At 40.6% G+C, this 14011-nt stretch overlaps 1 protein-coding gene across 1 annotated transcript; it reads left to right on the top strand.

Annotated features, from left to right (window-relative positions):
• Positions 1-8201: 8201 nt before the first annotated feature.
• LOC111223030 (fatty acid-binding protein, heart-like) lies at positions 8202-12191 on the top strand. Its single transcript, XM_022746995.1, has 4 exons — positions 8202-8412; positions 10209-10381; positions 11552-11653; positions 11744-12191. The coding sequence occupies exons 1-4, from the start codon at positions 8340-8342 to the stop codon at positions 11795-11797; spliced, it is 402 nt and encodes a 133-aa protein (XP_022602716.1). The 5' UTR covers positions 8202-8339; the 3' UTR covers positions 11798-12191.
• The last annotated feature ends 1820 nt before the right edge of the window (positions 12192-14011 follow it).

The raw sequence follows: 14011 nt of genomic DNA, 5'->3' as shown, positions 1-14011 counted from the left end.
GTGACCTTTAGGTGTGTGCGCGTGCGTGGTAATAATGTCTTGTCGTAATAACGTGTCAAGTAAATCATATTTATAATTTTCACTGCTCAGATGGGGTCACAATCCTTTAGAAATATTAATGTTAGCGTGTATCTGGTCTAGTTAATGCATAACCCTACTATTCACAGAAAAGTTAGTGATTCCAGTTTAAATCCGGATTATTATATGTAACAGTCTTGACTATAATACTCAGAAGTTATAAATTATTTTAACTAAGTAAAATAAGTTCAATCAGGCCATCACTCACCTGCCATTCTCCATTTAGCATTACGCGCTGCTTCGCATCCATATCGGGCTCTCTGTGAGGGTGTCATATCTTTCCAAAACAAAACACAACTAGCTGCAAAAACTCAGTGACCCTTATTTTTTTGTTGACTTTTATTTCTCTATGAGTTGCAGCGGTCATATCCTCGGCTGTTAGCTTCCAGGAGAGGTAACGGGATGCGCTACAAGCTGACCGGACCTGGTGTAGCTACAGTGGTTGCCATGGACACACGTCAAGTTGAAAAGCTGGTGAAAGAGAAATACCGGAAGCTAAGTGATTTCACCATCAAAATAAAATAATTTTGACTAACTTCACATTGGGGTATGGGTGTCATATCTATTGACCAACACACTTTCTGAATACACACGTGGTTGACATTTACTCCAAATTTTTATGAACACACCTATATTCATTTACTGACGTACTTTAAGCTAGTAGATAGCGAGCTATGCTCAGCAATGAGGTTTTATTTTGAACGAGCTGCCCGGAAGAGTTACATTTTATTTTGTGAGTAATTGACACGTTCTGTGTGTGTGAGAGTTTCTGGTGAAAGTTTCCACAGAAGTGAAACGAGGTAAACGACACCTCTGCATTAAGGTTGCTGCTCTTACATAATAAACACCTGTTATAGGTAGGCCTGCCACCAGATACTGTTTGAGTATCTTGAATTTTAAGCATTAAACTTATCTTAAGATTATCTGAAGGCAGAGGCCAAGGTCCAATTAGTAAGAGAGCACTGACAACTTATGTCCACAGTCGTTTAGCAAAAACTGACATGCAAATACATGTTACCTGTTGCACTATGAGACTACACATAAATACACCATGAACAACAGTGGCCTGCTTCAGTTATGGTTGAATGAAAGTTCTGGTGTTGGTTTTTTTTTTTTTTTTCAACAGCAAGCTTCTGTTAGCTACTTGTGTTACTGTTGATGTTGTTGATGCATATCATTTATTCTTATAAGCTGGTTGGTCATATTTGCTTTGATTTACATGAGTTTTGTACATTGCCTACAGTAGATTTATGAAATATTGTGCAAAGGTTTTGATGCTATAAAAGCTATAAAAGAGAACTTTCATTAGCCAAATATTTTTGTTGCAGGGCTGGATTTGGCCTACAGGCCACTATTTGCCAACCAGTGGTCTACAGGCTGTTTTAAAGCCCTCTGAGTAGTACCAGGTATGTATAAATGCTCAATCAATTTGACCTAATTATATTCAATTATTTCATCATTCATTCATTCACCTTATTTATGAAGTCTAACAAATATAACACTAAGCCTGAAGGAGCAAGGATAATAAAGATGAAATTAGAGGGGCCTTGGGATGATAAATGGAAGAGGAAATGAGATATTTTTAAGGTAAACACAAGAAACTTGTGCTACCTTTGAGACAAATTTGTTATTTGTGATATTGGGCTTGACTGACCTGACTTGGAAATTTTCTTTTCTACAACATGACTTTAAGCCAATCTTTGCTTTATTCTTGTAAATTACAATATATTTTCCCTTCCTCATGACTCTGGAGAAATGTTTCAAACAAATGCAGGACAAAATTCAGTCTTTAGTTCATTTGGATATAACTGGTAGACATATGCAACCAGTGATGAGGAACTGCAATCATTGCCTCATTTTAAGTGGTCACAAGCCAAAAAGGTTTGAAAACATTGTTGTTGAAATAATGAAAATACAATCACATACCATTGCCCATCTCTCACCTCTTTCATTTTCCCTCAGCTTTCTACTTTGATTATCTAATAATAAAAAATAAAAAAAGTACCTAACATTATTTAAAAATTATTACAAATTCACAACACAGCATATTAATTTTGTATTTCTAGAGAGTAAACTCCTCAATTGTTAAAAACAACAAATTCCCAGAAGCAGTACAGATGGCATGACTCCAGTTATGTGTCCAAATGGCAATGACAATGGCAGCAACTGCCCTTGTGAGAAACCTTTTCTGGTTAGACTCATGATATAAAAAAGAGACAAAAAAAACCCTTTATTACACATTAACTGGGGGAAAGTTATGGTGAAAAATTACGCTGACAAGGATGGGTGGGGGATAGGGGGGCAGACTGCCAGTCTCAGGGGATGTTACCATAGTCTCACTGATGGAATCCAATACTTTGCTACACACAGAAAAACACCCACATACACACACTGAAACACACAAGCACACACACACACACACACACACACACAGTGTTGATCCCCGATTACACGGCCCCCCCTGGCTCTGTCTCCAAGGATACTGTTAATATTGGATCAGGAAGCAACAACTCCTACTGCGGCTCCATATCCTGGACTCACCACTGCGACTTAACAATGTGTGTTTACTCCAGTGAAAAACATGACAGTTGTTAATCCATAATCATTTCTTTTTTTTTTCTTTATATTTCCCTTATTTAAAGTGTCTTATGTTATTTTTAAGCATTTTATAAATTAATTTTATGCACCTCAGTTACAGAGCAATAGTGGGGAACTGAGAGTAAACCAGAAGAGAAAGAGATGGGAGTGATATAAAAGAAGGGTGACAATTATGTTACCTTCCAGCATTGCCTATACCAGAAACTTCAGCAGCTTAATGTACATTTAATCATTGCTATTAGCACTGCATGATATAAAAATAAATCATGTTGCAATTATTTTGGCAAATATAGCGATTGCTATATGAGATTTCGGAATGGTTGTTTTTGCATTTCATTTTCACTGAAAAAAATATAAAAATGATGATGTGACATTTTTTTTGTCTCATACCAAACAAAGATATTCTTTTACGTCTGGAGAATATGATTTGTCGTCTCTGTAGCACTACAACGTGACACAATATTATTATGAGTTATGTCAAACTGTGTGTGTGTGTGGGGGTTAATAGTTGTTGACAAATCCATAAACACATCTGCTTAACATTATACTGTACTATAAACCATTAAGAGTTTACACACTGCTCATGAGTGCTAAATAGAGGGACTTAAAGTAAAGTGTTACCATTGAGTATTGTTTTATGTATTTTGTGTTTGGTGGTCATTTTGTAATTTGCAGTATTTAATTTTCTCAGACATGCATTGCCGGTGGTGGGGATTTTATGGCTGTAATATCTTTCCCACAACTGCTAAATCAATACGGAGCCAGTACCACCCGCAGGCTGATAGTATACTTACAGTGCACTACCAGTGTCTGGCCAGCAGAGGAGGCAAGTGCACCTACATTATGTCACTGCAGCCATAAGGCCAAGCGGTTCCCTGGAAGGGCTGTCCAGCTAGATAAACAGAAATCACATTAATTTCTCATTACATCATAGTTAGTCTGTATTATTTGAAATCCCTCAGCAGCATGCAGCAGTGCGATATCCATTTGATTCTGACAACTTTCTGTGTACCTCATGAATTCCAAAGAGGGTGGGAAGTCTGTCAGACTGACTCAGTGCGGTGTCCTTGAATAACTCTATCCCTCTGGGTTTTTTTTTCTTCCTCCTTTTCAGCTTGTTGCTAGCTCACCAGAGGATTCATCAAACAAATCAAGGAATGCAATGTAAGGCCCATCTGCAGAGGTAATACACACGCGCGCGCACGCACACACTATGCTGCATTTGTTCAGTGCATGCCAACAACTGCTACTACAAACATATGGTACCACTATCTAATAAGGCACTCTTTATCCAAGGGTTAATACGTCGTAATGACTTTATTTATGATTATAAAAAAAACTATACACCGCCGCTTTATGAATTAGTTATGAGCTAGCAACTTCAACAACTTTCTGATTGCCAGGTTGTAAAAAAAAAAAAAAATCCCCGATTGGTGTTTCTCCTGCTCAAGCATTATGCTTCATCTGTCTTTATAACGAGCTCTTCAGTTCCTCAGGGAGCCTCCCTGCAAAGGACTGTTTGAGCACTCGCCTTGTAGAAAAACACAATTGCATAATTAGCGAGTTACAGCTAACATGCTCTTTATACAAGCTACCTTATTAAAAGGTATATAAATAAAGGTATGAAGGTTTATTATATAAATAAAATGTTTAAAAGCTACCATTCATACTGTAATCTGAATCGCGCACAGTCATGATGCCCTTCAAGCCTCCACCCCTCCATTCAAGTAATTAACTTAAGTGCAAATGAGTGCAGATAAGTGCAAAGAGCCTGCAAAGAGCCTGCAGAATGAGTGAATGAACAAACCAACGGGTGTGTGTTAGAGAAGGGTGTGGCACTGTCCAGATGTTTATTTAGCTGCGTTATTCACCCAGTCACACACAGATGCACAGGAAAGGCTGGAAGAAGTATCAGCATTCCTTGCTTTATGGCTTTCTCACACTCCTTTAGCTGTTCGGGGATTCAACCTTGTTCAGCAGTCAGGCCCATCAGCTTTCTGCTTATGTCAGCTCAGTGTATATTTACACACACGCACGCACACACACACACACACACACACTTACAGATGCCTGCTTGGCTGAAGTTCTCTGTGTTAATGCCAAACAGGCTGCGCTGGGTTTACCTGGACAGTGTGGGGGCTATAATCAGGTCTTCGCTCAACAGCAGTCTAGCCTGAATAATTTGATCTTTTGATTTACACACAGTTCAAAGTTCGAAGCTCAATAGAAAGTAAACTGAGATAATTCAATTCTTCACTAACAGGATGAAGATAGTGCTCATGTACTCAATCATACAAGTGTTACTCATTCATGTGATAAATAGTACTTATTTAGCATTAGAATGTATGGCTTTATCAAGCCTAGCTAAAGCTTTTACCATACATGTGTTAGAAGTGTTTTTGCCTGAAGCTACTCAGTTTAATGTGAGTTATGACCACAGTGGCATCCTAGAGCACTATATCATAGTATTGCGTAAGATCAAACACAAACCCACACACACATTGAAAGATACTTACACAGCAACAGACAGCCTGTTAACATATTGCAGGCCAGGGATAAATGATTCTCACCTTTCACCTCCTCTCTCTCCCCTTCTCTCTTTTTCCATGTGTCTCCCTCACACCTGTTTATGTCAAATGTCGGACCAACACACATCCATGGATTCGTTCCACCACACAAACATGTGCCACTTTAGACACAGTAACAGACAAGCGAGAAGGGGAGGCCAATGGAGGACAAGGGCAGTGGGACAGGGTGTGTAACATGGTGTGATGTGATGTAACAGTATTCACTATTGACTTCTTTCTCCCAAGCTCTCCTCCTGCTGTTTCAGTGGTGTGTGTGTGTGGAAACAGGGAACCCACTATACTTGTGGGGTCCGACTATCTAAACCTGTGGGGACCAGCATTTGTGTGTGTGTGTATGTGATTTGATGTCTGTTTGTTATTACACAACTTTCAGTGACCATCTGACCATCTGCAGATAGGGGAATTTCATCAGACAGTGAGACAGACAGATGATAAGTGGACTTTTGTGTCTGTGAATGAATGCTGCTGTTTTTGTGTGTGTGTGTGTGTGCATGCGTGCTCGCTCTTGTATCTATCTTGGGGGCTACTGATTTGAATATAGCCCTGCAGTGTGAGGACATTTATGGCCGGTGAGGACACGTTGGCCTGTCCTCATATCTTCAATAGGCATTTTTAGGGATTATGCCCTGAACTCCCTTTAAAATTAGAATTAGTTTAATTGTTTGACATTTTGGGAAATACATTTATTTTTCTAGATGAGGAGATCATTACCACTAAATATGAAGCTACAGCCACCAGCCTGTTAGCTTACCTTAACACAAGGACTGGAAAATCACTGCACCAGGCCTAGAAGTAGTCCAGCACACAAACCACTGTAAAACCACAACTTATAATTTTTACACTTTGATTTTTGAGAAATTAAACAAACATGATACAAACTTTAATTCATGAGCTGTAGAAGTGCTGGTAGGTGGGTTTTGTTACCTTTGCTCTAGACAGATCCAGGTTTGCTATTTCCCCCTGTGTCCAGCTCATTTGTTACATATGGGCACCAACTCTTGAGTTTTCATTTCCAGCAAGAAACCTGTAAAAACAGTTTAGTTCAGGACTTTGTTACTGTAAAAGAAGTAATGCCTTTATGGGTCATATTTCACTCTCCTGGCAACATGTTGGCCCTTGTTTTGACAGTATTCTGAAGTCCATGGTTCTCAAGAAAACAAATAAATAGAAATTGTGATCTCTCTCTACATGTTGTTCTGGCAGGTATTCCACGTGTAAATGTGTCAAAAGAAAGATGTAAACTTGTGTGTGGCCTGAAAATGTTTAGAACAACATATTTTTGGTTGAACAGTAGCCTATGTATAGGCTTTGCAAAGCAGTCTGACATGAGGGTAACATTCATATTTTTTAAGTTAAAAAAAAAACAAAACACAAAACAGCTCTGCAGAATTTCCGCAATGAGTAGTGTGAACAACCTGTTGCTGTGACACAGGTGTACTGAGCTCGCATGCTCCGCGGGAGGTAGATTGTGTCCGACTGCGCTGCAGTCTTTTTATACGTCACCCCTGCAGTCACCTGCAGTTCATGCTGTCCATCGAGGCAGCTGGCGGAGTCAGCCAAAATAGATGTCGAACGCACCTCACGGAGGGAAAGTCCAAATACATCTGGTGGACAACTAGGGGAAGACACGTCAGGGGAGATAAACTGTGAAATATTTTTCATAAATTTGTCCCTCATTACTTTCTCACTTTCCTAACGTGTCATGTTTTTTCCCTATGAAGATGCAAATCTTTAAAAGGGGCTCACAAATATATATAGTTTCATTTTTAAAAAAATGAACAGGAGTAAATGGCACATTTATTGGGGACTATTAGCAGCTGTGGGTGAATGCACATTCGCACAACAATCTAGGTGTGTGGCACAGAGGAAAATACTATACCAGGCCACACAAGCAACACGTGAGCAGGATTGATTCATTGTTGCTTTTAGTATTTTCATGGGATTTGTTGACAACAAGCCTCATTGTGAGTCACCATGGAATGAATTGAAGCTGATGCATTGTCCTCCTGAATATCAAAAACAACTTTCTGTGTGTCTGTGCCAAATAAGCACTGTAGTAACACACCAACCTTCCAATGCCCTTATCTTCACACGCATGACCACAGCTTACCCTGCCATCACGTGCGAGTGTGCACAACACACACACACGCACACACACACACACGCACACACACACATGTTTGGTTACCCTCTGTGCTCTGGCAGACTAGGTTGAGGTCAGTCAAAGTCAAACCAGCAGAAAACCAGGTGGAAAACCAGCGAAAGAGGGATCACAGAGGAGAAACATAGTGAGGCAGGAAGAGGGGCTGTGAGGACTATCATGACATTCTTTTCAACCCCCACCCCCCTGCAAAACAATCAATCAACCCCCCCCCCTCCCCCCTGAGGCTCAATCTGTTTTTCTTCTCTTTCTCTATCTGTGACAGTGGGGGCTTGTTCATCAGCCCCTCCTCCTCTCCTTTCTTTACTCTGCCTTTTATTCTCTTAAGCTTGGGGGGGGGGGCCTGTTGCTCTCTCTGATCTTTCCTCTCTTACTCTTTCTCAAATGCTCAAATTCAAATTTGCGATATTACCCTGAACAGAGATTTGTACATTTTTACCAAAGCATGTTGTGCAAGCTTTGTAATTGTCTGTGTAATCATTCAGAATGTAAGAAAATACAACATACCTGTACACTACACTATGCAATACAACTTCATTACTATACTGCCTAGAATACTACAGACAAATTGATGCAAACAAATCATAAGAAAAATTCATATTCAAATATACTTTATTTGCATGGTAGCCATATGTGGAGAAACAAGTATATCACACTTGTCTCTCTCTGTCTTTGTCTCCAACCCCCCTCGCTCCTCACCGCTCCCTCCCCCCTGCACTTTCCGCACAGTCTGATGACATCATGAACAGCCGGTATAAATCCACCAGTAGGATCGCAGCGCAGTGTGAGGTGCTGACTACATTCTCTGTCTCTCTCCCTCTTCTCTCATTCTGTCGCTCCCCCACTTTGGCGCCTCATACATTCTCTCCCTCTCTTTCTCTCTCACACCCTGATTCCTCCACACTGCTGCAGACATGGCCGAGGCTTTCGTTGGCACATGGAACCTCAAGGAAAGCGAGAAATTTGACGAATATATGAAGGAGCTGGGTAAGTGTGTGTTTTCTGTGTGCACTGTGTATGCATGTGAGTGTGTGCGCATGCGTGTGTAACAAGAGAGGATGCAATGGTGCCAGTGCTGCATGTGAGCACATGTGAAAAGCGGGCTGCAGAATGATAAATGCTTTGAGGTGCGTGTTTGTGTTTAACCTGTCTAAGCAGCTGTTAATGCAGGGTGTGGGAAACAAAGGAAGAGGTAGACGATGAAGGGGGGGGGGGATCAAGATGGAGAATGAAAAACTGAGGTAGAAGAAGAATAAGGGTGGAAAGAGGAAGAGGGACAGAGAAAGAGTAGAGAGAGAGAAAGAAAGAAAGAGAGAGAAGATGGGAACCAGAGGGGGAGGAAAAAGTGGAAGAGTGGTTGACCGCATGGCCTAAGTGCTGGAGAGGAGGGAGGGGCTCTTTGAGCGGAGCAAAGAAAATCCACCCGACTGTGAGAAACTCTGAATGGCAAGTAGCTGGCATTCTCTCACACACAGACACACAGTAGCCCATGAACACACCCACACTTGAGCATAATGTGGGTGACCTTCGCTGAAAGCTGTTCATTGTTTGAGGCCATGGGAGAGATTGAATATTGAGATGGCCCCAATGCCATTGGGGCTAATGGGACGGGAAGGTACAGATAAAGTGTGTGTGTGTGTGTGTGTGTGTGTGTGTGTGTGTGTGTGTGTGTGTGTGTGTGTGTGTGTGTGTGTGATGGGGGCAGATGGTCTGACTTTTACAGTCATGAAGAATGACACCAAACTATTAGACCGTGTGTGTGAGAGAGAGAGAGAATGTGTGTGAGAGTTTCATGCCCTCTGAACTCAAGAGCCATATTACCATCGACCGGTCCGCTCTGGTCACCATAGAAACCAGAGACCCTTCAACCTCTAACCCCGATTCTCTTGATCAATGAGGCATCTACACACAGACACACACCCTAAAAGGAAAGCAAGTAATCATTTGCACACAAACATGCCCAGACAGGCAGTCAGGTCAATGGGACCCTGCAGTGTTTGAAGAACATGCTACAGGTTTGGACAGTAGACAAATAGAGATTAGAGCGTATGTCAGAGGCCCAGAGGGCAAATCCACAGCTACTGCTTTCAACTTTTATCAACACCTACTTAATATCCTCACCCTGCTATTATTAATCATGGAAATATTTTTCTGTATAAATGTATTAAAATATTCAACAATGTTTTAGCACATATAAATGAAAGATGGTAATATCTGTCTGATGGTAGATTTCTATTAAGTTTCCCATTTCTGTTCATGTTCCCCAGAGGATGAATCACAATGAATTAAGTGATCCCTTGACCTAATCGAGCACCCTCAAAGTTTTCTCTGATCCTGCTAGATTAGCTCAAAATTTGTAACAGTCATATATCCTCGTCACAGGATGAACCCGATAGACTTTTGTGATCCCCTGATTTTTCCTTTAGCGCCACCAGCAAGTTCCCATTTCGTTTTGATTGAAATATCTCAACATATATTTGATGGCTTTACATGAACTTTGAAAAATTTTGTGTCGCCATCAGTTCAAACATTTTTCTCTGTCCTGTACTTTGGTGAAAATAATAACATTCCCACAAGCCTCAACCGGTTGTTTACAGGTTATTTTCATGTGGCTTCCTATTGTTAGCATTTAATCTAAAGCACATTTGTGCCTACACCCTTCCCTAAGGGCGGGTGTTTGATCCATTTATTTGTTGACTGTTAGAGCTTGATGGCACGCCTCAAGTCTTCACCCCCACCCCCCACGACAATTTGCATAACCAACATGTTTTTGTTTTCCCCAGGTGTTGGCTTTGCTACACGTAAGGTGGGCAACCTGACAAAGCCCACCACTATTATCTCAGTGGATGGCGACAAGGTGACAGTGAAGACCCAGAGCACCATTAAGAACACAGAGCTCAGCTTCAAGCTGGGCGAGGAGTTTGACGAGACCACCGCCGATGACAGGAAGGTTAAGGTGAGAGCTCAAAGGTCAGGTTGCTGTTGTTGTGACAGGAGACTGTTGTAGAATAACGTGTAGTCAATTACTTTGATAAAGAGGGTTTAAATGGCTCTAAGAGGTGAACACTTTTTTATAACCACAATCTCTGTGAAACTCACTGCACACTTAAAAATGCTGAAGCATCTATAAATAATTTATCAAGCAATGAGTGACAATTACAGTCACAAGGATGATGGACACAAACATGTGACTAGTCATAGTTGGAGGCGGCCATTCTTGTTTTAAATGTGAACATGAGGAGGTGAGTCAGAGAGGTCGGGCGAGAGGTGATGGGTCAGAGAAGGTGACTTGATCCTAATTTCTGACCATAAAATGAGCAATGGCATCCGCATGTCATTTTAATATTTGAGGTTGAGGGGGATGAACTTAAGGGAAACAGAAAATGATTAGCTCTTATAGGCAAAGTGTCAGAGGGATGGGAGAGGAGGGGAAAAAAATTAAAACAGATTAAGTTTCACTTTTAATAAGCCACAGAATGGAAACAACGTTGTTTCTTAATCACTGTGCGTTAGATCATTTTTCAGTCTGATTCAAAACTATAAGAGGACATTTTGGTTGTATAAAAAGCTGAAATTACAAGCAACAAAATGTGCCCTGAAACAACAGAGGTTTTTCTGCTGTAGCCTCACCTGGTCTGGTATGACCGGGAGCTTATGATTGCTAACAGACGCAAATGTTACTTAAGATGTACTGTATGTTGCTGAAGGCTATAAGTGACACAACTGAGTCAGTTTATTGGCTTTGTGACTCATCTCTGCTCGTGCTACTGTTACACAACACGTTAGCCTTAGCCTTCATCTTGTGATTGTTACTTGTGGCAACTGACTGTTAAACTAAAGTTAACATACGTTAAATAAATAAGTAGCATTTTTCTGCTGTAGCTGGTCGAGGTGGAGATAATTTGAACTACATTATATAGTTTAACGTATAGCAGTGCATCGCATTTTACAAGCTCAAATCTGAAAGGTAAGATAACTATAAGTGTCAAATTAATGTAGTGCGGTAAAAATTAGAGCAGTAGAAATATGAAGTAGTTAAAAAAACAGAAACGTTCAAGTAAAATACAAGTACCTCAAAACTGTTGTTTAGTAATAATCCAAACACTTTATTACCTGTTGTCTGCAGTCCATTGTAACAGTAGAGGATGGCAAGATGGTGCACATACAGAAGTGGGATAACAAAGAGACCAGCCTGGTCAGGGAAGTCAGCGGAAATGCCCTCACACTAGTAAGTACTTACATAATATGCATACATTAAACATCTGTATGTGTGTGTGTTTGTTGTCTTATTTTATCTTTCCTTTTCTGTCCATCACAGACACTTACACTCGGACAAGTTGTTTGCACACGTCGCTACGAGAAGGCAGAGTAAAACCCAACACACATCGTCTAACTGCATCATCTAACAGCCTGAACCACAACTCCCTAACACCACCTCAACCCAGGTCAAGCAGGCCGCCTGTATGGCTTCTGCAGATTCCCCACATTGTCCCTTCATACTGTATGCTCAGTATTAACATTGCTGCTGTCTGTGATCTCCATTTTCTCCCTGTCCTTCACTTTATACTGTTGTTCCTTCTACTGTAAGAAACACTGAATAAATTCCAATGATTTGTTGTTGTTTTTTCTCTCTAAAGTTCCAGGTCTGCAATTTTTTTTTTTTTTTTTTAAAGAAAAATGTTTTATGCATTGTGCCTGTGATAAACCTGGAAAAGTGTTTTTGAAATTTTAAGACCTGAAAAATAAAAATAAATATCTCCACACTGTTGGATGGACTGATAAAACAATGGAGTTCTTCCAATATGTTTGTTTTTCCCAGTTGGTGGGTAAATTATTAAATATAAAGTTTACCTAACTGGACCTATGAAGTCTACAAACTCTGAAACGATCAGATGTCCTTGAGGAAAATTCCACTATTTTCACTTGTATAATCAAGTGTCATTTAAATAAATTTGCTGACAGCTGCGATCAATAGATAACTCAGGGAGCTTCAGTTCAAGGCCGCAGTAAATATTGGAGCTGCTGTCATGAGTTCAGCTGAACTCTGTGCAAAAACAGTCCAGTCTGACCTGTTTTTAGAAAACAGCGGGGTGTAAGCGTTCAGTAGTGCAACATAATAGTACACATCTACGTAGATCCATAGAGTGTGACCAACAGTTTCCATCACAGCTGGTTTTATAGAGGCTCACGGAGAGGTTAATTATAGCCCCTGCTCCTGGATATACTAGTGTGTCTTACCTTTGCCCTGGCTAGGTGAGGGGAAAGTTTTGTTAAAGCTAGCACTAGGTGTGCGAGTGCTGTCATATCCTGCACTTGTACATTAGATGTGTGTGCTTGTGTGTGCGCTTTCTAAATTTGGATCATTCCCTCCCACAGTAGATTGGTGTCATGTGTTTGTGACAGACTGCCAACTAGGAGCAAGGTGAAGGGGTGAAAGGGCTCGGGACGAATCAGGCGACCTTCTGCCACTTTGTCCTATAGTTACCCTGACATGAAAGGGTCACAAGAAAAGATGAGCTGTACACAATGCAATAGCCTTCTTGCATCTATGGATATCTATAGCTACATATTTGTGTTTGAGAAAAGTAAATGCACAAAAAGCAACCGAATAGAAAAGTCAAACTACACATACAGTAAGTAACTAAACGGTAAAAATGTCCATGTGGTAGAAGTATGAAAGTATGAAAAATAGACCACACACTGATGAACACTGCCACCCCACAACCACCTGAACACAGATAATGCCAGGATTACAGCTCCTACACAGGCACTGTGTTTTCTCAGCAGTGAAACACTATGGCACATTTGCATGAAAGCCATCCTATCTATATGAATTAATGATGAATTACACAAACATGTGAATGGTATATGTGACAACAAAAGGTTGGGAACAACCAATTTAAAAGATGAAAACTGAAAAAGAAATATTCATACTGATCATGACAATTCATTAGTAATTACACGCAGAAAGGTGCAAAAAAAACATCCAATTCGTACTGACAAGTGTTTACACAAATAAAAAGTAATAATGTGCAAATATACTGCATGTACAGTATGAGCGGACTGTTACTGCATGAAGATATCCATATAAATACTACTACTACATCCATATACATACAGCAAAGTTGTTAAATAATTGAGATTGAAACTTCATACTTGACTTTGTAAAATAGTTTGATTAAAAAAAAAAGTAAAAATAATTATTAAGAAACCTTATCTTGGGTGGCACGGTGGTCCAGTGAGGTTAGCCTCACAGGGAGAGGGGCCTGGGGCCTTTCTCTGTCTTCTCCCTGCGTGGGCTTTCTCCGGGGACTCTGGCTTCCTCCCACTGTCCAAAAACAGTCGAACAGCACAATAGGTTAATTGGCGACTCTTAAGTGCCCATAGGTGTGAATGTGTGCGTGACCGGTTGTTTGTCTCTGTATGTCAGCCCTGTGAGGAGGAACTGGCAGCCTGTCCAGGGTGTACCCCACCCTCGCCCAGTGTCAGCTCATTTGACTCCAAATGACAATTCATTGTCCTGTAATTGTGTTTTTTTTTTTTTTTCAAAATCCTTCCAACACAATGTACAAAGATAAACGGGTTA

The sequence above is a fragment of the Seriola dumerili genome, unplaced genomic scaffold (assembly GCF_002260705.1).
Source record: "Seriola dumerili isolate Sdu_G_001 unplaced genomic scaffold, Sdu_1.0 BDQW01000110.1, whole genome shotgun sequence".
NCBI lineage: Eukaryota > Metazoa > Chordata > Actinopteri > Carangiformes > Carangidae > Seriola > Seriola dumerili.
The sequence above is the reverse complement of the archived record's forward strand: the minus strand, read 5'-3'. Positions and strand labels throughout refer to the sequence as shown.

What these genes read in the sequence shown, in the direction of transcription:
- LOC111223030 (XM_022746995.1), top strand. Translation starts at nt 8,340, where the DNA reads ATGGCCGAGGCTTTCGTTGGCACATGGAACCTCAAGGAAAGCGAGAAA. An exon ending in CGAATATATGAAGGAGCTGG is followed by an intron (nt 8,413 to 10,208) that starts GTAAGTGTGTGT and finishes TGTTTTCCCCAG; the next exon opens with GTGTTGGCTTTGCTACACGT. An exon ending in GCGGAAATGCCCTCACACTA is followed by an intron (nt 11,654 to 11,743) that starts GTAAGTACTTAC and finishes TGTCCATCACAG; the next exon opens with ACACTTACACTCGGACAAGT.